The sequence below is a fragment of the Nicotiana tomentosiformis genome, chromosome 9 (genome assembly GCF_000390325.3).
Source record: "Nicotiana tomentosiformis chromosome 9, ASM39032v3, whole genome shotgun sequence".
Taxonomy (NCBI): Eukaryota; Viridiplantae; Streptophyta; class Magnoliopsida; order Solanales; family Solanaceae; genus Nicotiana; species Nicotiana tomentosiformis.
The window spans coordinates 47,991,192-48,014,877 of record NC_090820.1 but is presented as its reverse complement, the minus strand read 5'-3'; the positions used below and the strand labels follow the sequence as shown (position 1 = coordinate 48,014,877).

At 38.1% G+C, this 23,686-nt stretch overlaps 1 protein-coding gene across 3 annotated transcripts; it reads right to left on the bottom strand.

Moving 5' to 3' along the window:
• LOC104097711 (ATP-dependent RNA helicase SUV3, mitochondrial) lies at positions 1-23,128 on the bottom strand. 3 transcript variants are annotated; one of them, XM_070186242.1, is made up of 17 exons: positions 22,854-23,128; positions 22,125-22,260; positions 19,896-20,019; positions 19,538-19,659; positions 19,253-19,443; positions 16,877-17,017; positions 16,050-16,172; positions 15,422-15,499; positions 4,041-4,209; positions 3,255-3,367; positions 2,987-3,067; positions 2,648-2,713; positions 2,435-2,499; positions 2,114-2,159; positions 1,911-2,027; positions 455-546; positions 1-376 (listed from the first exon to the last, which is right to left on the bottom strand). In XM_070186242.1, exons 3-17 carry the CDS (start codon positions 19,985-19,987, stop codon positions 256-258), a joined length of 1,617 nt encoding a protein of 538 aa, XP_070042343.1. In that variant the 5' UTR covers positions 19,988-20,019; positions 22,125-22,260; positions 22,854-23,128; the 3' UTR covers positions 1-255. The 3 variants fall into 3 exon arrangements, with proteins under 3 accessions (XP_070042343.1, XP_070042341.1, XP_070042342.1); XM_070186240.1 differs by lacking the exon at positions 22,125-22,260; XM_070186241.1 differs by lacking the exons at positions 22,125-22,260; positions 22,854-23,128 and adding an exon at positions 21,830-22,053.
• Between the last annotated feature and the right edge of the window lie 558 nt (positions 23,129-23,686).

The following is a 23,686-nucleotide window of genomic DNA, read 5'->3' as shown; positions in this document are numbered from 1 at the left end:
TTGGACAAAATGGAAAGACGTATCTTATTGTATTCAAATGAAAAGAAATACAGAGTACTGTTGAGTATGTGTTGGAACATATCTTTGAGCATAATGTACAGTTAACACATCCAATTTGTTGGACCTAAAAAGGAGAAGTACAACAATCACTACCAATGCATTCACGGGAAACCAGCCAAACTTCTTGACCAGAATCATTGTTAAACATGGGACAAGTGTATTTGATTAAGAAGCTTCCATACTTGGAAAGTAACACTAAGAGTTAATATGCTGTCTCGCTTCCCGGGAGAACAGTGAATTCAATCTACTATGTTGAGTTAATCTCTTTGTCCTTGGCCTTTGCCATCCTAGTCTTTCCAAAAACTCCTCTATCAACCTGAAAATGAACGATTATATCAGAGTAAGGACACTATTGAAACAAAAAAAGGCCTTTTTTTCTTAAAGTTATACTCACATGCTGCAAATAGCCTTCTGTGCGGAAGCCAGCTCTCGATCTGGAAAGCTCTCCTCCAAGCGATAACTCAACCAAACATACAGATCCAAAACCTTCAATTGAATTTCACAAGAAATATATAATCAGTATAATCTATTTGAAATTCTACCCAGTGAAAACCTACATAAATTCATCAGCAAATAACAAATAAACACATTTAGCAACCATCTTGAAATGACGTGTACATCAGTTTTCATGTGTATGATATGCTCATTTGTGTTGGTCAAAAATTTCGTCGCCAAGTAACATCAGTCTAAACACATCCATCAGAAAACAAGTTTGCACCAAGTTAATGTCTATGTTAAAGCAGTGACAGGAGGCAAGTGATTTTCAAATAAACAAGAAAACCGTTACACCCTCAACTTGTTTTCAAGCGTTATGACTTTGTTTGACAAGAGTGGGTTGCTCTAGTGGTGAGCACCCTCCACTTCCAATCAAGAGGTCGTGAGTTCGAGTCACCCCAAGAGCAAGGTGGAGAGTTCTTGGAGGGAGGGAGCCGAGGGTCTATCGGAAACAGCCTCTCTACCACAGGGTAGGGGTAAGGTCTGCGTACACACTACCCTCCCCAGACCCCACTAGTGGAATTATACTGGGTTGTTGTTGTTGTATGACTTTGTTTGCACGTTTGATAGCATAGAGCAGGAAATGGTGCATATGAAACCAAAAAACTGGGTCAATCTCCCTCTAACGCAAGTGATAAGGAGCTTGTGGACATGAAATTCTCAAGGAGTCGAGAAATAAAATGAAAATTTAACATACTTCAACAGAATTTACAACAACAACAACAACCCAGTATAATCCCACTAGTGGGGTTTGGGGAGGGTAGTGTGTACGCAGACCTTACACCTACCCTGGGTAGAGAGGCTGTTTCCAATAGACCCTCGGCTCCCTCCCTCCAAGAACTCCCACCTTGCTCTTGGGGTGACTCAAACTCACAACCTCTTGGTTGGAAGTGGAGGGTGCTCACCACTAGAGCAACCCACTCTTCAACAGAATTTACATAATCGGAATTTCATAAAAATTTGTGACTGACAATAACTATGCACGAAAACTGGAAAACTTTCATAGAATAGAAGAAGCCGAGACGGAGTGACAAGAACTTCTACACTACCCTTGCACAATAGGACTGTCTTAACCTCAATACCCAAAACTACTTCAGGTTGGCTACATGAACCCTCTATATCCGTCCACTTTATTGGGGCCCATTTCATACTATTATTGTAAACAATTTGTCTTTCAAAACAAATTAGGGATTCTCTAAACTAGTTGAGTAAAATAAATGCAATTATTATAATCACTAAGGTAATGACTACCAAAATGCTTTCATAAGCATAAAGCATTCAGAAATCAGTCTAAATACTTGAACTGCTTAACAAGTGTGGACAAAGTGTGAAGTAGCAAAATACGACATGCTAACCTTGTGAATTGATTCAAGCTCCTTAAGTGCAGTATGAGATTTTGGCACCTTAAGCGTCCCAGGAGTAAATATTTCACGCAGCCGTACCAGGCCATTTTTAGAATAATTTGTTGCAAACTGATGCATCAAAGCAGAGTGATCATGTAAATTCCTCATCCAAAACAATCATCCTTGAAATGCTATAAGGTGAAAAATCATCTTACTTGAGTGAGGCCTTGAGATGAAATGTCATCATCCATGTCAACTGGACTACATACCAGAAATAAAATGAGTCAATAATACTCTTCTGACATCGGATTATTCTCTATCAGGAGCATATGCAAATAACATATATCCATTTAAGAATTTCTTGGGGTGTTTATATATACTCATAATTGTTGTTATAATTTCAAAGCTGATACAGTAACTCTGGCTGCATTTGTTTGCATGCCTAAAATGTTCTCTGTTACTATTGTCAAGCTACAAAAAGCTATAAACATGTCATAACTTCCACTTATCTTCTTTGTAAGAGCCAAAGATGTTACCTTATACAGAAGAGATATTTATCGTGCAAACTGAGGGGTAGTGTATCAATAAGAGCAGCAACTTTCTGTTCCAAGGTACAGTACAATCAATAATCAAAAAGAGCAGAAAGATCAGGAATCCAACAAAATGAATAACTGCAAGGACAGAACACAATCTAGAAAAACAGTCTGCTACTAGAAGGAAAGGAAACAAATTGAGCAAGAATACCATACCAACATTTCTTCACAATTAGCAATGAAATAGTGCTCCGATAACTTGGCATTGTCCAGAAAATGCTCCTGCAAAGACAAAGGTAGAATAATTCTGAGCACTCAACTTGCAATCCCGCAGAAAGGCAAAATGGTAATAAACCACTCAGTGTTTAACAGTTTCAGTGGCAAAAGCCATTGTACTAGAACATATCCATTGACATCCATAATTTTCTAGTAATGGCATTTGGAGAAGATAGAAACACAAACGAGGATAGTTTGTTTGGAAGTTATGGTTAGATGATTACTGTAAAACTAGACTATGAGAATATATGTTGGGGAGAATCTGAGTTGGTAACTTACCAGTATCTCATGAAGGCCATGCTTTGGATGTAGACGAGAATACATGTATAAAAGGTCGAAGTTTGGAAAGAGGCCAGCTCGCTGCATTGTAAATTATTGCTCTTCAGTTACCATGATCTAATCTCTTGAATAGAACATCCCACTAAAATTGGAGCATTTTAAAGAATTTATTTTGTCAGGGAAGCTGCCTCCACCATAAAATGACAAGAAAAGCAAGTATGATATTCCAGCATTTAGGATGGCACTAATTCAGCAGCAAGTAAATTACCTCAAGTACAGGAGATGGAGAATCCAGCGAAGAATGAAGTAGTGGCAGATCATCTGCGTCCAAGCAAGTTACTTCACCAACAGAAAACTTGGATTTGTACCTGCCTGCTCTCCCTACAAGAAAGTGTAATCATCAAAATAGTCATTTCAGAGAACATTGATACTTGAGATGCTAAATGCATTAGTGTTGGATGATGCTCAAGAGAGCTCCTGAAAATCATTCTAAGTGTCTATACCGTTTAGATTTGAAACTCACTCTATTCGGATTACATAGTAAAGCAGCTAAAACGGCTATCCAAAAGCCCAAAGTCCAAGACACCAAGGAAGAATTTTTTGAAAACTCTTTCCAAACAGATTTTTCCATCAATAATGAGACGTTACTAATTGAGCAAATCAGAAATTAAGAAAACTTTGATTTGGGTAGTATCTTTTCTCATGACAATAACATTGTTCTGTTCCTATATATTTACACATTAAAAGGAAGGAGGTTAAGATGTGTCTCATCACAACATTAAGCTTTTATTTAACTTATCTCCTATAATTCAAATGTTAAAAGGAAGGAGGTTAACGTGCATCCAATCACAACAATAAGCTTTAGACTTTACGTATAAACAGAGTCACTGCATTGTTAATTAAGCAGAAACACCGTATAGAAAACTACTAAACCATTTCCAACCACCAGCAGTGTAAGTTAGAAGTTAAAGGATGATACTGCATCCCTCCAAAGATGAGTACTCAATCAGATCTGATCCACTATACCAAGTTGTGCTCCAGTAAAATAACATACCTGCTATCTGCTTTATCTCTGGCACAGTTAGATCCCGCATTTCAACACCATCAAATTTCTTTAATGTTGAAAATATAATTCTAGAAATGTTAAGGTTGAGACCCATCCCAATAGCATCACTCGCTACAAGAACATCAGAGTCACTGCTTGCATCATTGAACAATGTTGCCTGCAATCTTACAGAATATATTTACTAACCAATTTGTCAGAGCATGATAATAGACATCAAAACAGATTGCAATTTAGGCAAGTCATCACAGATGGAATGCCATTCAAGTTGTAACATAAACTAGGTCTATCATAGCACACTGAAGGAAAAACATAAAAAATAAAAAACAATTGTAAGAAGAATAAGTATGGCCAGATGACAGGAAGGCCAGAGTAAAAAGTTGATGATTAAAGAGAATCATCTAGGATGATAATGTTGATAAAGTAAGTTATATCCTCAGCCTGAACAAAAACGGATTACAACTAACCAAGAAACAAATGCAGGCAACATTGTTGGCCTAAAGTAAGTTTGTTTTGATGATTGACAAAGTAACTAAAGCATGAACCAGGTCCATACACAGTGTACATAGACACGGGCAGATTCGAACACAAGACATGCACGTGAAAGAGATAAGCTTAAGTGGTTATATCTGATATCTCCTTAACGAAAAGGTTGCATAATTGATAAGGAAAAGGACTCCTTACTCGAAGAGAACTCTATCCTAGATAAGGGAGGAGTCAGAAGTTGAAGATAACTACAACTCTTCCACCAAGGAAGAGTAAAGCATTAGACTTCTAGTTATTTCTTATTCTACTAACTCTATATATTGCAGGATGTTCTCATTTTACAGGCACACAAAAACGCTGAAGTTAAACGAGAGTTGAGAGCAAAATAGCAAGGCATTTTGCAAGCAATTCCTGTGTGATTCAAGTGTGCGAACCTGAAGCTACATGAACCAGATAGAAGAACCACTTCCAAGTGTCTGTCTTTTATTCTAGTTCAATTGTAGTGGGGCTTTTGAGTTGTACCTTTCAGCTTTCTCTAGAAGCATTTGTACTAGGTACTCTGAGTGTGGTGTTCAACTTAGAGTTAACTTGAAATTGTCGCAACAGTCTGAGGCTGGCTGCCACAAAGGGTTAGAGGTAATCCTTAGGTTTACAAAGTGTTTTGTAAATGTTGTTTTTGGCTCGGTAATTTAGTAAAGTGTTGGGAAAAATCGCATTTATTATTCCGCAACAGTAGTATAAGGAACACATAGAAGAAACAGGTCTTTCTATAATCTGTGCACGCGAAAAATTGGACACCACACAAATCAACCCCACCCCCCGTGTGGTATTGAAGTATAAAACATCAATTGGTATCAGAGCGGGTTATCCTTGAAGAGGCTAACACCTTAGGACTAAGAAGATCAAGATGAGTGCACCACCTGAAAATTGGGAAGGACAATCCACTGCTAGGCCACCACTATTTAATGGCCAGTACTACTCTTGGTGGAAGAACAAAATGAGAGATCACATTCAAGGAGAAGACTATGAGCTATGGTACATTGTCACTGATGGTCCACTGGCAACCTTGAAGAAAAATGTTGAAGGAGTAGATATGCCAAAAACAAGAGCGGATTACAATGCTGAGGACTTGAAGAAGTAGGAGAAGAATGCTAAAGCCAAGAAATGCCTTGTTTGTGGGCTTGGTCCAGATGAGTACAGCAGAATCCAAGGTTGTTCCACTGCTAAGCAAATTTGGGACACACTACAAGTGGCCCATGAAGGAACGACTCAGGTAAACAGATCCAGAGGAACTCTACTGTATTCTCAGTATGAGAACTTCGTTATGAAGGATGGGGAATTCAGGAGATGTACACAAGGTTCACTACATTGACAAATGAACTAAAATCTCTTGGAAAGATTATCCCTAAAGAAGAGAGGGTTGAGAAGATACTTACTAGGGTCTTGCCAATCACTTGGGAAAGCAAGATCACTGCCATCCAAGAGTCAAAGAACATAGCCACTCTCCCACTAGATGAATTGATTGGGAATCTCACTTCCTATGAACTTAGGAGACAAACCATGAAAATGGATGTACCTAAGAAGGAAAGGAGCTTGGCACTCAGAATCACTGAAGGTTCTGATCTGGAAGATGATGAAATGGCTATGATCATCAAAGACTTCAAGAAGTACCCGAGGAGAGGAAAGGGTTCTTCAAGAAGTGGAAGCTACAGAAAGGCAAAGGCTCCTGAGAAGCAAACCAATTATGGCTGCTACAAGTGTGGAAAGATGAATCACCACATCAAAAACAATTGAGTGGAAGAAAGAAAGAGCTGAACGAAGGAACAGGTTCAACCCAAGAAAAGCAACAACAAAGGATCAACCAAGGCTATGGTCGCTGCTTGGGGAGAAAGCTCAGATCAAAGTTCTGATGATGATGATGATAATGAACGAGCACTTATGGCCATTGGAGAATCTGATGAAGAAACTGAGGTAAGTGTCTTTCATCTCAAAGACAAGATTAAATTTATGTCTAAAGAAATGTTATCTGAGTTACTACTAGAGCTAATTGATGAATCTGAGGATGTGAATAATGAAAAGGAACAGTTGTCAAAAGAATGTGTGATTTTAAAAGCTAAGTGCAAAAACCTGAAACTTAGGGCTTATGAAACTGAAAGTGAAAATACTGTGTTGAAGAACCAGGTTCATGCACTTGACACAACTGTCCTAGAACTTAGATCTGAAAATCTAAAATTGAAATTAGGAACAGGTAAAAAGACAGTTGATCACACACAACTCACTTTAGAAGAAAATATAGGAAAAATGAAAGATGAGTTGTATAGGAGGGATGAACAGGTAAGAGTCCTAAAGGAGGATCTGAACAAGGTCAAGCATGAGCTAGACAGAACTTGTAAATAAAACAGGTCTTCCGATGCACTTTCATGGCTACAAGAACATCATAGTAGCAACATAAGAGGACTTGGCTTTGGGAACTCTGCACCTAAGTGAGATCCCAAAAGTAAGTAACTCACACTCCCTAGAACAAGATCTGCACACACTATGGTAACACTGATCACTATAAGAGTGAATGTACTGCAAAAGAGAAAACAGATCAAAAGAACAAAAAGTTTGTTCTAGGGAAAAATAGGCTGCCAAGTCGGGCTAAAAAGAATCTGATTTATCCTTTTGCCTATAGAAAGGGACCCAAACTAGTTTGGGTTCCTAAGACTAACCCCTGATTTCCTTTTGCAGGTCCAAGTAAAGGGGAGCAGCCAAATTTGGTACATGGATAATGGTTGTTCAAAGCACATGATAGGAAGCAAGAACCAGTTCCTTTCACTTGGATTTCAAGGGAGGTAATGTCTCCTTTGGAAATGGAAAGAAAGGTGAGATCATTGGGGTTGGAAAGGTTGGTAAGTTTGATTCTCACTCTATTGAGAATGTATACTTAATAGATGGAATGAAGTACAGTCTAATAAGTGTATCACAATTATGTGATAGAGGTAACATGGTAGCCTTCACCTCTACAAAATGCTTTGTGATAAATCTTACCACTGACAAGATAGTTTTGCAGGGAAAAAGAGTGAATAACATATATGTTGTGGATCTGTCCACACTTTCAGATAATGAACTCACTTGCTTAAGTGTGTTGGACAATGATCCCCGCCTTTGGTACAAGAGACTGGGACATGCCAGTTTGAGCCAACTCAACAAACTAGTCTCCAAGGACTTAATGGTAAGGTTGCCTAACATTAAGTTCAAGGAAGATAAAGTTTGTGAGGCTTGTACAAGGGGGAAGCAGGTAAGATCCTCTTTTAAAAGCAAGAAAATGGTAAGCACTACCAGAACGATGGAACTGGTCCATATGGATCTCTGTGGACCAATGAGAACATTGAGCAGAGGTGGTAAGAGATATATTATGGTGCTTGTTGATTATTACTCTAGGTTTACTTGGACACTGTTTTTAACATATAAAGATGAAGCATTTGCCATGTTCATTTCATTTGTTAGAAAAACTTAGAAACAACTAGGTAATCAACTTGCATCAATTAGGTCTGATCATGGTACTGATTTGAGAATACTAAACTTGCTGGATTTTGTGATGAGCATGGCATAGATCATAACTTTTTTTCTCCTAGGACTCCACAACAAAATGGAGTAGTTGAAAGAAAGAATAGGACATTGTAAGAAATGGCTAGGACTGTGCTATTTGCTAGTAAATTGCCCCATAGTTTCTGGGCAGAAGCTGTGAGCACTGCATGCTACATCATAAATAGGTGCATGACTAGACCTCTTGTTGAGAAGACTCCCTATGAGTTACTTAAAGGGAGAAAACTAAATATATCCCATCTTAAGGCATTTGGATGCAAGTGCTTTGTGCACAATAATGGTAAAGGCTCCCTAGGCAAGTTTGATCCCAAAAGTGATGAGGGAGTATTCTTGGGATATTCTTCACATAGTACAACTTATAAAATTTATAACAAAAAAACTGTATGTAGAAGAAAGTGTACATGTGGTTTATTATGAAACTAACATTCTTTCTGAGAGGCAGGAACATGATGAAGTAATTGGGCAGGTAAGAAACTCAAATGAAACCACAACCCAGACTGAAGCTGCACCAGAAGAAGGAACAGGCGATGGAACAGGTCCTTCCACCCAGGGCAACCTGACAGGGGGAACTGAACAAAGAGGAACTGATCCTCAAATCTTGAGGGAACCTGAACCTATTCCTCAGCAACAAAACATCGAAGGAACATCAAGGGAAAACCAGCTGGTTGTGAAACCTTACAAGTGTCAAAGTTTTCATCCCATTGAGAACATAATCACTGACTTGTGAAACCTTACAAGTGTCAAAGTTCTCATCCCATTGAAAACATAATCATTGACCCAACCTCTGGAATCAAAACCAGATCTTCTTTGAAGAATCATTGTGCTTTTGATGCTTTTTTATCTCTTATTGAACCTAAATATGTTGTTGAGGCTTTACAGGATGCAGACTGGGTGAATGCAATGCAAGATGAACTCAACCAATTTGAGAGAAGTCAAGTTTGGCATCTGGTACCAAGACCCAAGGACAGATCAGTAATTGGCACAAAATGGGTCTTCAGAAACAAACTTGACGAAGATGGAACAGTTACAAGGAACAAGGTAAGATTGATGGTTCAAGGATATAGTCAAGAGGAGGGCATAGGCTATGAAGAGACATTTGCTCCAGTTGCAAGATTGGAATCAATTAGACTCCTTATAGCCTTTGCTGCTTATATGGAATTCACTCTCCATCACATGGATGTCAAGAGTGCCTTCCCCAATGTCTATCTAAAGGAAGAAGTTTTGTCAAGCAACCTCCGGGCTTTGAAAGCAAGGAATGTCCTGATCATGTGTACAAGCTTGACAAGGCACTTTATGGGCTCAAGCAGGCTCCAAGAGCATGGTATGAAAGATTGTCAAAGTTCTTGCTTGAGCATGGCTACAAGAGAGGTAAAATTGATCTAAGTTGCTCGAACTCTTCACTTTCAGTGCCGCACCCGTGTCGACACGACAGGTGTGGGATCCGTGTCGGATCTGGTCAACCGATTTTGGGTACTTTGACCAAAATCAACGGAGAAATTTGGGACAAATACAATAATTTTTGAAAACAAATCAAAGCTAGGGTGATATGGAAGAAAATGGAATACCTTGTATATATAAATTTCTATGTCAGTCCTTTTCCTTTTATCTCCTAAAATTCTACTCTTGTTCAATATTTTCTCCTTCTCGGAACACCTTGTAAGTTTTCCACATAATGTCTCATAATTTAGACATATTTTTATAATTCTATTTTTAAATAATTGAATTATTTTTAGCCGAATCCCCGCACCCGTATCCGTACCTGGATTCGTACCCCCAATCTTTAAATTTAGATCATGAAGGATCTGACCTCTAGATCCGCACCCCTATCGGACACCCGCACCCGAGTCCGAGCAACTTAGAAATTGATAATACTTTGTTCTTGAAAGAAAAAGGTAAAGATCTCTTGGTAGTTTAGATATATGTTGATGATATAATCTTTGGAGCAACTGCTGATAAGTTAAGTAAAGAATTTGTTGAACTAATGGGGAGTGAATTTGAAATGAGTATGATAAGTGAGCTTAACTTCTTCTTAGGCTTACAAATTAAACAAAATTCAAATGGAACTATGATCCATCAACAGAAGTATGTGAAAGAGTTGCTTAAAAGGTTTAAAATGGAAGACTCCAAAGAAATTTACACTCCTATAGCAACAACCACAAAATATGATATAGATGAACCAGGTTCATCTGTTGATCAGAAGTTGTATAGGGGAATGATTGGCTCTTTTTTATATCTCACTGCTAGTAGACCTGACATTGTTTTCAGTGTAGGCCTTTGTGCTAGATTTTAGGAAAATCTAAAGGAGTCTCACTTGACTGCTGTCAAGAGGATCTTGAGATACCTAAAAGGCACCACTGACCTTTGTCTATGGTATCCAAAAGGTAGTAATTTCAACCTAGTAGGATATGATGATGCTGATTATGCAGGTTTTCTTGTGGATAGAAAGAGCACCTCAGGTATGACACACTTTCTTGGCTCATGTCTTGTGTCTTGGGCCACCAAAAAGTAAAATTATGTGGCATTGTCTACTGCTGAAGCTGAGTATGTTGCTACTGCCTCATGTTGTGCTCAATTGTTGTGGATCAAACAACAATTAATGGACTTTGGAATTGATGTAGGTTGTATCCCCATCTTTTTGTGATAACACCAGTGCAATTAGTATGACCAAGAACCCGGTTCATCACAAAAGAACTAAGCACATAGATGTTAGGCATCACTTTTTGAGGGACAACTATGAAAAAGGTTTGATCACTGAGGAATTTTGTGCTACTGACAAGCAAATAGCTGACATCTTCACAAAAGTTCTAAGTAGAGATCACTTTGAAAGGAACATGTTAGAATTAGGGATGATTAAAATCACCTAAAAGGAACCAGTTCTAACTCAAAAATTGGTGAGACAATTTGTGAATTTTGTACATAATTAGATTAGATTTTGCTCAATCTCATACTTTCACTAGTATACTCTTGTGCCATATGCTAAAATGTCTCATTAATCTCTAATGATATTATCTTTATTTTCTTGAAAATTCAGACTTACACAAGAGAATTCTCATTAAAGAACCTGGTTCATCAAGATTACATAGTATGTACTCTCTGCTTAGCATAATTTGAAAAAATTGTATTTGGATCAATGATCAAAAGGAGAGTCCATTTAATCCTAACCTCCCTCAAGCTTATCCGTTACAAAAAGAACCAGTTTCATCGAAGGAGAGTCCCCAGCGCCATAATTGCCTAGATTCTAGGGAAGTCTCCAACGTCTTTTCAAACAGACTCCCAGTTTGATTAGACTCCTGAGCTTCTGAAAAGTTGTCGTTACCCAATTAAACTCTCCCTCTTTAAATTGATTTGGCTTTACCCATATTATCACTTCTAAACTCTCATGCCGTCAAACAACTCTCTCTATCTTCTCTCATCTCTTCTACACACACATCCAAACAAATCAATGGCTAACATTTCTGAAAATCTTTCATCATCTCCCAAAGAATCATCAACTACACCATATATCACGCCTTCAACCACCCCCACCTCTAAGAAAGGAAGGTTCAAGATACTTACTCGCAAAGTAGTCGCTGGAGGAGAACAAATCAAGAAAATTAATGAGCAATTAAGAGCAAGTCAGTCAGAAGAACCCCAAAAATCTGAAGAATCATTTAAGTCTGCAACTGAGAAGGAAGAAACTGTTTCATCTGAAACAGAACAAGTAACTTCTGGTTCTAAGATTGCGTCTGATATAATTTCTGGAGTTGCTGAGAATCTGGAGAACATATTTGTTTTGGTTGGAACTATGGCTGGGGTTGAAACCACTGAATCTAGGAAAATTGGTGGTAAAGATAAAAAGAAAAAAGAAAAAGAGAGTGAGGGTGCTCAAGGTGATGCGAGGGGAAAGGGAAAAAGAGTGGTTGAATCTTCACCTACTCATGCTGAGTTGACTGAGGAGACCGGGGCTATGGTGTTGTGAAGTGAGGATGCTGCTGAGGAGGAAGAAAATTTGAGAGAAGAAGGGGGTTGTGGGTCTGGAGATGCAAGTGCAGCTGAGGGGTTAGTTAGGTTGAGGAAGAGGTTCCAAGAACCTGTTCCATCTGTGCAAGAACCCCTCGAAGACCTGCTAAAACGGGTGTCCGATAGCTACAATTCGAAAAAGAAGAAGAGTTCAGGAGTTAAAATCCCTGGAACTGCTAGGGCAAACAAGAAGAGAAATGATGCCTCTTCTATCCCTGTAGAGACTCCTCCTACAAGAGGAAGAGCTATTGAGGCTGAACTGGAAAGAGCCCTAGAAGAGAGTAAATGAAAAGCCGCTGCAAAGGGAAAGAAGAAAGTGAGTGAGCTTCTTGAGGCAGTTGAAATTGAGGAGATGGACCTGGTTCTTCGTGATGAAGACAAGGCAAAGTAAGAAGAGGTTGCGACTCCAAAGACAAAGAAAAGAAAGACTTCCAAAAAGAAGTCTCCTTTAAAGACAAAGTCTGCAGAGCCTTCTACCTTGGCAAAAGAACCAGGTCTGTCGTGAAATCTTATAAAGTGAAAGTAGTGGAGGAAGAAGAGAGTGAAGAAGAAGAAGAAACCGATGAAGAACAAGACAAGAAGGAGAAGTTTGGTAAAAGAACCATCTTGAAGGGTAGACTCCTCAGGGACTTGGAGGAGGAAGGCATGGTGATGCTGCTGGAAAAACTGCAACTGCAGGGTTAGAAGGACACGGCCCAGTGTGGTGAAGGGGGTGACTGTGAGCTTTGACGATAAGGAATTGGGAGAGATTTTGGGTGTACCTGCTGAAAGGTACAATGATTACAAAAAGCTCAAATGGCCAAGCCTAGAGAACTTCCCCACCTCCCTTGCCATTACAAGAAAGTTTGCTGATAATGAGTTAGAGTTAGAGCGCAAAGTTGTATACAAAAGTGAGATGAAGTCTGCCCACAAAGTGTTTTTCGAATTCGTTAACAAAGTTGTGTTTCCCAGGCAGAAAAGAAGGCACATTGCCACCTTCATGGACTTGGTCCTCATGGAATGCCTGGATAGTGGGAGGCAGATTAATTGGCCGGGGTTTATTATCCAACCCCTTGATAGGGTTCTAAATGGCACCAAAACTCACGTCATACCCTATGGTTTCATTCTCACAACCATACTGGATCACTTCAAGGTTCCCCTAAAGAAATGGGATGTTAGTACAAGCAAAGATCACTTTGGGGCAAACACCTTGACTGTTTGTGACTATGAAGTCCATGCTGCTGCTAAAGAACCTGGTTCTTCCAAGAAGGTGCCTGTGAACGGCAAAGTGAGAGCCTTGGTGCAGGAGAGTAGGGCTAAGGATGCTGAGATTGAGAGGCTGAAGTAGAAGCTGAGAGGGATGCTCTCAGGGCTGAGCTTGCAAAGGAGAAGGAGAAGAATGACTGCATTCTTCATGATATGTTGAAGCTGCTTCAGGCCAGAAACCAAGAACCTGGTCCTTCCCAGCCTTGAAACCTTCCTAGCCTAGTTAGACAAACCAGTGACCCAGATGAGATTTTTTGTTGTTCTTTTTGCTCATGATTCAGTACCTTTATTTTTCTTTATGCTTTGTGGATGACTAGTATCAATGATAATTAATTGTTTTTGTGCTCTAACTGTTTGATGATGCTTCTTAGATAGCTAATATCATTAGATTGATAAATGATGCTTGACTCCATGATTGCATTTCAAGTAGCCCCAGTGGCCATGAGTGATATCTATTAAAATCTTGTTATCTAAAATGATTATGCAACTTTTCGATGATGCCAAAAGGGGGAAGATAGGTTGTGCTTTTTACTTTGGATTGTGATGTTTATAACCTAATAAACCTGGTACTTGATGATTTGTGACTTTAAAATGGGAAGTGTTCTAACATTGTGTTGATGTTGAGCTGAGTTGAAACAGGTCTTATGCTTATGAAAAGCACAGAGTTTGTCATCATCAAAAAGGGGGATTTTGTTGGCCTAAATAAGTTTATTTTGATGATTGACAAAGGAACTCAAGCATGAATCAGGTCCATACACAGTGTACACAGACACAGGCAGATTCTAGCACAAGGCATGCACGTGAAAGAGATAAGCTTAAGTGGTTATATCTGATATCTCCTAAACGAAAATGTTGCATAATTGATAAGGAGAAAAACTCCTTACTCGAAGAGAGCTCTATCCTAGATAAGGGAGGAGTTAGAAGTTGAAGATAACTAAAACTCTTCCACCAAGGAAGAGTAAAGCATTAGACTTCTAGTTATTTCTTATTCTACTAACTCTATATATTGCAGGATGTTCTCATTTTACAGGCACGCAAAAACGCTGAAGTTAAATGAGAGTTGAGAGCAAAATAGCAAAGCATTTTGCAAGCAATTCATGTGTGCGAACCTGAAGCTACATGACTAGTTCCAAGTGTCTGTCTTTTATTCTAGTTCAATTGTAGTAGGGCTTTTGAGTTGTACCTTTCAGCTTTCTCTAGAAGCATTTGTACTAGGTACTCTGAGTGTAGTGTTCAAGTTAGAGTTAACTTGAACTTGTCGCAACAGTCTGAAGTTGGTTGCCACAAAGGGTTAGAGGTAATCCTTAGGTTTACAAAGAGTTTTGTAAATGTTGTTTTTGGCTCAGTGATTTAGTGAAGTGTTGGGAAAAATCCAACTGGGTAGTAGGTCGTGATTTTTTCACCTTTTGAGCCAGGTGTTTTCCACATAAAAATACTTGTGTTTTTTACTTTCTGCATTTATTATTCCCAGTGTTATCAAAGGCGAAAAACACAAAAAAGCTCTAAGGTCCGTTGGGGCTTTAAGCGCAAAGCGCAAATAAAGCGTGGGCTTTAATGAAAAAAGGCGCAACGGGAGAAAAAGTAAAAATATGCATGTAGTCCAAGACTAATCATTATAAGCACGAATAACAATTATATGGACAAAGAAATTGAAAAACAATTCACGATAAAGTGAAATATCAATTGTTTAATGTCGCCTTTTCAGGATTACACTCATTGGTAAGGAAAAGTATGCCTTAGAGGTTTGATGCGACACTAAAGCGCCCACAAAGCGAGGCGAAGCGCTCAACGTGTTTTGAGCCTCGCTTCAGGGCTTAAGCGCGCCTTTGACAACACTGATGATTCCGCAACAGTAGTATAAGGAACACATAGAAGAACCAGGTCCTTCTATAATCTGTGCACGCGAAAAATTGGACACCACACAAATCACCCCCCTCTTGTGTGTTATTGAAGTATAAAACATCAAACAACAATTGTAGGAATACTCAGCAGATGACTGGACACGAACCAATCTTAACTCCAATGCAGACAAAAAGAAAGGATCAGAATTAAACCTGTCTAGTTCGAGTCTCTGGCGGCAATGAACCATAAACAACAGAGCAAAGATGCTTTCCCCCCGTTTCAATTAGTTTCTGTTAACATCAAGAGCAATAGTATGAATCAGGATAAACAGAAATTTAAAATCTAAATATCAGTTATATATCCTTTGAGCATAACAGGATAAGAAGTTCAATGGCTATTACAAAATCTAAACTTTGATCAGCGGGATTATCCAACGCAGAACTAGATTTTAACTCATAGCAGAACTTCATCAACTGAATGCTAGTTGATTTCAACTTGCTCCTATCAGGGCATACATTCTACATACCAATTCACTGCATGCCCCACCCAGTTGTGCTGTGATTATGACTTGCCAAGCCAGTTACTCCAGTAATTTAAATTCACTTGATCCCAACTTCTCCTAACAGTTTAATCCTGCTATCTACCAAGTTGCAAAAAAGTAGCATCAGATTACAACTAATGTCACCTGATTTAAACTACTTCTATCAGTATATACATGCTATACAAGAAGTTACCCCCTAAAGGTAATTTCCTCTAATTTGCGTCACTCTTTCTTTCTTTCTTTCTGTCCTACTGCACCAGGGTGTGGCTGTGACATTAGTGTGTAAAGTTGTTCCTCACCTTCATCCTGTATATCTCCGTACGCGAGAAGGTGACTACGCAGTCACCAGTCCTTATATTGGAGAAAGATCCTAAAGGAACCTTTAATGGGACAAGAGGTGAGAGCCTCTCATAGTATTGAACCTGGCAGCAAAGGGAAGCAAGAAAGTCACATAATTTATAGAAGGCACAAAAAAGAAATAAACAAAAAGTTACTAGCATAAATAAACTTTGAAGCAATTACAAAGCAGCTTGAAGTAGCATAATTATTTTTTATGACAAACTTGGAGTATCATAAAAATTGATAGGAGTGTTTGTTGGGTCTTGTGGGGAGAAAGCTTGGTGTTTTTAAGGGATGGTAACATATTTGTATATTAATAAATAAACTACACAAAAACTGTGTATTCACCCATATTTACAGTGCGAGTACAGGAAGGATTCCTAGTCCTTTGTCTTTCCTTTGGCACCGAACTAAGTAAGCTACGTCTCATGCAAACAAGCCCAAGCCCATTAAACTTAGGCACTAGACGTACACATCAAGTTCAATGAGTATCATATAAGACCATGGAATAAAAGGGGAAATTCATCAGAAATACGTCCTCAGCCTCAACTATGTTGTTCAAGATATGTTAGTCACCTAACTGGCCATATAAATGAGCATCTTCTTTAAAATAGTTAAGGGTTATCCAGCTTTCCTTATCCCTTAGCAGAGTTTGAAGATGGTGTCTTCAATCACATTCTAAAAAGAACCAAGGATTACAGATAATTCTAGACAAAAGAATTGAAATGGCCAGATTGCACATTAGTATTTTTTTCAAATTAAACACCAGAGAAGAAAAGCTCAGTACCTTGATGGTGTCTCCAGTCACTTTGAGGATTTCCTGAACAAGAGGAACAGCTGCTGCATCTCCACACAGATGCAACTCGTTAGCAGCTAGTCCCAATAATGCACGTGTAAACGAAAAGCCCCTTGACCTACACCCTATCATCTGAAAAAAGAATATTTCATACACAGTAAAATATCCAAGGACAGAAGAAAAGAGTAACAAAGAGAACTGGATCACTAGGTAATAGCAACGGAAACACATTTGGTTCAGAAAATGCGACGAGGCTTAAAGAAAAGACTGATACCAAAGAGTGACTCTCTCTCTTTTCCCCACTCCCCCCCCCCCCCCAAAAAAAAAAAAATCTCTGTATGATTTTGATTACAAGATGCATTGAGGCAAAGTAGTTGTTATAGTTGTTGTATTAAAGGCCAATATTAAGTCAAAGTTTATTGTTTTCCAGTGCAACAAAATTTGAACTTTCTGAAGAAACTAGAAAGGCTACATAGCGTAATGGAAATCTAGGTAAGGAGAGTCTCTTCCTGATTTCACTTCTATGATGTTTTATCTCTCTCATTGAGAAAATTAAATTGAGTTAAACTTGTCGTTGCAGATGAACTATTAGAAGAAGACACTATGATCTAATAGGATAAGGAGGTAAGCATGCTTTTCAAAGCTTTACTATTTGAAAGCTTCTCCCCTCGTCAAAACCACTCAAGGTGCATTCATGTAGTGCTTCCAGGTGACTCAATTAGCCCACTTCGGTAATAGAAATTTTGTTGCCTTAGTATTTTGGGGAAGAATGTACCAGTTACTAAGGCGTGTCGGGAAATGTATCCCGCTACAGCATATGATGTGCCCTCTTTGTCTCTCTATTATCAGAACGGATATCACCCACAGGTTCTCTGTCAATGTTCATCTTTCCTTACCGAAAAAAAAAAAAGAAAACCCCAAAAGAAGCTCAAAAAGAAGGAGGGGCTCAACTGGAACAGTCAGGAAAGTGTATTAGCTTCCCTTCAAAATGATTTATACAGAGGTAACCAATCCCAAAAGCAACCTGTCAGGATGCTACTAGAAAGGAAGCTTCCTTCACACTCTAAGGTGCCAACCCCAAACACGTTCTTTAACCTTCAGAGCTGTTACCAGATTCAAAAGTGCTAAGTCAACGGTAAACTAGTTGATATGATCCTGGATAGTCCGGGCAAAATGGAGAATATTGAGAATGACCCCAAATTATCTAGTGGACCGTTGACCCGCTCCAAGTCCAAGAACGTCCAAGGGATGCACGCAAAGGAGCTGCATGAACTTCAACAATTGACTAGAAGATGTTTGGAGAGTTACTTGGAGGATTCATGCAAAGAATACCATGTTTGGAGTCTTGAGAATTGAAGAATCAAGACCCCAAGTAAAACTGTGTGACACAGTTTCACCAACCGTTGGCTACGGTTCAAGAGGGGCCTGAAGAACCGAAGAAAATAAGGTTATGGAATTCGTCACGGTTCAGCTGTGTGTTACGGTTGCGGCTACGGTTTGGCCTGGCGAGATTTTTTGAGAAATTAACTTTGAAACTTTTCCTATTTTACCCATTGGGTATTTATAACAGTCTACGGTTATTTTATTAGGAACTTAGCTATGTTGCTCGGACTCTCCGAAAATGTTGCCGGGTGTGTGTCGGATCCTCCAAAAATACACTATTTTTGGAGGATCCGACACACACCCGGCAACATTTTCGGAGAGTCCGAGCAACATAGGAACTTAGCATATTTTTGACATAAGAAAACTCTTGAGAGAGATTTGGAACCTCTTGGTTCGAGTTCGACTTTGGATTACCTGTTTTCAAGACTTGGGTTCTTGAGAGTAATCTTCTTCTCTTTTCTTTATATCTAGGGTTCTAATTTGTTGTTCTTGGGAGGCGATCGGATAGTTTTTCGATTGTTGCTTGAGACGTTCACTTAGGGTTCTAGATTTTCTTCTAAATTTCCTTATTCAGACTACTTTTGATTATCTTAATCAAACCTATCATTTGTTTTGCTTTAATTATTGTTATTTTCATATTCCGCTGCTTTGTTTATCTCGGATCGTATCACTAGTTGCAAGTGGCAACAGCTAATCCCTAAAAAGCTACACTCTAGTCATTGAGGTCAGCCTGAAAATAGATCCAGCTAGACCAAGCAGCTAGAAAAATCAGCAACAGGTTGGCACCATGAATCTATAAAACGATTATTAGAAGAAGGCAGATTAGTTTCTCAAAGTGAAAGGCCACATCTCAGTCTATGAGATGACTTGGCTTTGAGAGACATGAGTATATGTGGGAGATGGTTCGCTTACTCATATTTTTATAGTGTAAACACACATACACATAAAACACAAAAATGATGACGTTATAAGTTAAAGGCACACCTGAATTTCATCAATAATCGCACAGTCGTAGTCAGATGCAACATCAGCCATCTCTACTGTAACAGCCTTATGTCTTGCACCATCAACTTCCTCCCTCTCTTGTCCAGTAATAAGGTCACAAGGAACTTTTGACTTGTTCAACCTTTTAGCAACCTCCCATGCTAATAACCTCAAAGGCCCACAGTAAACACCTGAATATCAGATTCCACTATTAAGGTAATTCCATTAATTGGAAACAGACTAGTTAAACTCAGAACATTTCAAGGTATTGGTATTACAGTTTACCAGAAGAACTCGACTCGAGCTGTTTTAGGGCATAATATGTTTTGCCGCTATTTGTTGGGCCCACATGTAAAAAGACATTCCTGCTTTTCTTTCGAGCATGTGGGTACCATGTATGCGGATGGCTGAAATTAGAAATGGATCACAGAGATCAAAATGGACTTCCACAAAAATCACAGTACAACAGTAGATGATCTAGTTCTCCTTTTTTTATCAGGTAATATAACTTGTATTAATATGCATCCAGTGGATGAAGAATAGGTATAAACAAAAAGGTTACTATATAAAATTCAAGGAACCAACAAATACAATAGATGATCTCCTTTCATGCGGTAAATAAGAAATGAGATACAATTCTTACGTAAGGTCTGTAAAATCGACTTTTCTAGCAGCAGTGGAACTGCTGAATTGCCTTAAGCGATTACAAATAGCAAAAGAAGCTTCTGTTTCCATATTCCATGGGAGCCAATACAACTCCCAGCCACCTGTCCAACAAGTAAGTGCTAGAATCGTTAATAATTGGTTGGTTGCAATAGTAATGCAAGTCCTCCAACTAAAACTTCACAGTTTTAGAAATGACCAAATAGAAAATGTCTACAACTTCCCATGTTGGTTGGCTTAACTGTTTCGGAAAATATTTTCCTTATGAACCCATTTTCTTCCAATTTCAAGAAAATGACTTCCCTGCCAAGAGATGGGAAAACATAGTCCGAAACTCTCCAATTGGTGGTTTCATCCCTCCCCACCCCAACCCCCAACCCCCCAACCCCATCCCCAATCCACCACGCAACCCTGCCCCTGCCGCTTCCCACCGACCCAACACCCCTCCCACGCCACATCCGACTGCCAACCTCGACCCCCGCCCACCCCACCCCATCCCCCATTGTGTTTGCATAAATAAATATAAATGTTCTTGGGACAATATATTCTGCTTAGTTACCAAACACCAGAAAACCCAGGGAAAATATTTTCTAGAAAAACATTTCCCCTTCAAACCAAACACACCCTTATTATAATCTGCAAGTAGAATCAGTAAAGCACAGAGACATATACTTGGCACACCGTCAATCTATGTCTGCACACATAGCTACAGCACAAAAAGAGCAATAACTATCCAAACGCCCTACATAGACTGAGCACAAATCATTCAGACTGTCATCAGAATATAAATAGAATATTGATATGAGCAATCGTCTTATCTCAAGTAATCATACTAGTTCTCCACAAGACAGCATGAACAGTTTAATAACATACAGACAGAAGGAGGTCAAGGAACTAAGGCCTCATTTGTTTTTTTTAAGATTAAGACGTTTGAATCTGAATACACATCTGAATATCAAAATGTGTATTAAGATTAAGATATCTGAATCTGAATACACATCTGAATATTAAAATGTGTATTAAGATCTGAATACTAAATGATTAAGACCGTTTGATTTTTAACATCTGAATGTATGCAATTTATCTTTATTTGAAAATTAATAAACATAAAATTCAATTAAAATACGAATCAATCTAATATTCTATGGTAGTTGCTGATAGTGATGGCTAACAGTGATGCTTGTGAATCCCGACTAGAGGCGGCGATTGGTGGTAGTTTTGGTTGATAGTGGTGGTTCAGGGTAGTAGCTAGTAGTAATTGGTAGTGGTGGCTATTATGATTGAGGATAGTGGTGGTGATAGTTAGTAATGGCGGGTGATGGTGGTAGTTGTGATTGAGGAAGGTGGTGGTAGTTTATAGTGATAGGCAGTGCCGGTTATGATTGTTGATGGTGATGGGATGGTTAATTGTGGTAGTTGAGGTGGATGAGTGTTGGTTGTGGTTGAAAATGATGGTGGTGGGGATGGTGGGTGATGGTAGTCGATAACGATGGCTATGATTGAAGATGATGGTGGTGGTAGTGGTGGTGGTGGTGGTTGAGTATGGTGGTAGTGGTGGTGGTGGTGGTTGAGTATGGTGGTGGTGGGTGGCATGGTGGTAGTTGATAATGCTTGGCGGTGGCGGCAGTTAATAATGAATGTAGATGATAGCATCTTAATGAAATTAAGTCTCTGTTATAGATCTTAATCATATAAACGTATTCAAACTCATTAAGTGGTTGTGAAGTAAAAAAACAAACACACATAATGATTAAGATCTGAATAATTGAGATTCCAACTTTAAAAACAAACGCACTTAATGTCTGAGATATGAATAATTAAGATTCAGGCCTCCATTAAGTGCAAACAAATGAGGCCTAAGAAGGTCTTGATGTCTCAATCAACGTCAGTAATAGAAACCACCCTCCCCCTTACCATGTTACGATGAACTTCACATTTCTTGAGATGTAACATTGACATCGCATGTGCTGATTCATGAGTAAGATCTGGATTCTGGATAGGCTACTAGTAGACAGTATCACCTCTTGCATCAAATTATGAAAGACAAATAAGTATTAACACCAGATTGGGGAAAACTAATCTTTATATTTTTCTGTTGACGACTTGCCAGAGAAACCAAAAATCAAAGGTGCGAATATGATATAAATAACAAGATTTTCTGCTCAAAGATGATATAAATAACAAATGAGTTTTTCTGCTCAGAACAAACCAACTCTTCGTCGGTAGATGTCAATTCGCTTGTGCTTATGTCCAATACAAAAAGGCACGATTACTGTACTTCAATACGAAACAAGTTGGCGTCGACTATATGAATCGTTTCCGCTTAATTTGCGCCTGTTTCTCTTCTGAACAATATAAACAACTTAATCTCAATCTTAATCATAAATAAAATACAAAATTCTCATTTCCTACAAGGAGTTCTAGATTGCCTCATTCGACTCGATGAAAGTCAAAGTGCAAAAACCATAGCTTTCTCAACCAACATTCCCTCAATACAGTAAATGAACTTTAAAATCCAAAAATATCCCACATTTAGCTATCAATTGAAACATTATTAAAACCATTATATATCTGCATACAGATTAGCAGTTGCTCTATTATATATTTTGACAATTCAGATATGATTCAAAATCAAAGTTTAAGCAAATAAATTTACTATCATTCTATAAAATACTGAAACAAAAAATAAAAATAAAAGTTTTATTTAAGAAATAGAAATCCAATTTTTACCTCCAGATTTTTCATTCTCCACTAGTCTATGCAATTATCAATCATTTTCTTCCCAACAAAGAAAAAGAAACTAACTTTCAAGAATTTAAAAAGGATCACTATTTTGCTTCTATGTCTTATCTTTTGAGAAAACTATAAGAACTATTGAGAACTACATCGAATAAAGGAAAGGGAAATATAAGATATAAAGTAAAGTTGAAAAATTTACCATGTGATATAAGACTCTTACGCGGAATGCTCACCGGTGATAGTCTCCGGCGGAACAGCAAAGCTACCATTTTTTTTCCTTTTTTTCTTTTAATTTATACAAAAGAATAAGGAAAGTATATACACAGTTTTATTTTTCTTGGGAATATTGCTAGAGATGGGTGTTTACAATTCTTATTTGAAATTGAGAAGAAGAAGAAATCATGGGAGGAGAAAGGTGCTGAGAAAATTGTTGCGTCTACTCCGACCGCTGCCTTCGGTTCTCAACTGTTAATTCTTTTAATTTTCCGAAAAACTAATTATTTTGACAAAAAGAAAATCATTTTCTCTATAGTTGCTAAAAGTAAAAATAATGAAAACATTTTATGTTAAGTGATGTTTGATTGGCGTGAAATTTAGGAAAGAAAGAAAGAAAAAATTAAAATTGTGGTCTAAATTAAATATTTATGTATTTGTAAATCATTAAAACAAGAAGTTTAAAGTTAAATTATTTTAAAATATAAAAATATATTATTCTTTTTTGGACATATTAGAAAATATTGTGTTAGATAAATTTATTTTTTTGGTAATAATCTATAAAATATTACCATACAAAGCAAAAATTTGAATAAATCTAAAGAACAATTTATTCTTTGATAATATATTTTTTTGGGTCAAGGGACGAAACTATATTATATTAAAGATGAGTTAGAGTACAAGGGCCATTGGGCCTAAATGGCCTTGGGTTACAAGAAAAAGTACTCCTTCCATTTCAAATTATATAAAATATTTTTTTTTTTAGTCTGTTTCAAAATAAATGATATATTTCTAAATTTAAAAATAACTCAACTTTAA

Bases quoted from the DNA above. Each gene is read 5' to 3' on its own strand.
- LOC104097711 (XM_070186240.1), bottom strand. From the start codon at position 22,923: ATGGTAGCTTTGCTGTTCCGCCGGAGACTATCACCGGTGAGCATTCCG. The intron at 15,500-16,049 runs GTGAGGAACAAC...TGATGTTAACAG, and splicing joins CGGAGATATACAGGATGAAG to AAACTAATTGAAACGGGGGG. The intron at 2,500-2,647 runs GTATGGTATTCT...ACCTTGGAACAG, and splicing joins CTAATTGTGAAGAAATGTTG to AAAGTTGCTGCTCTTATTGA.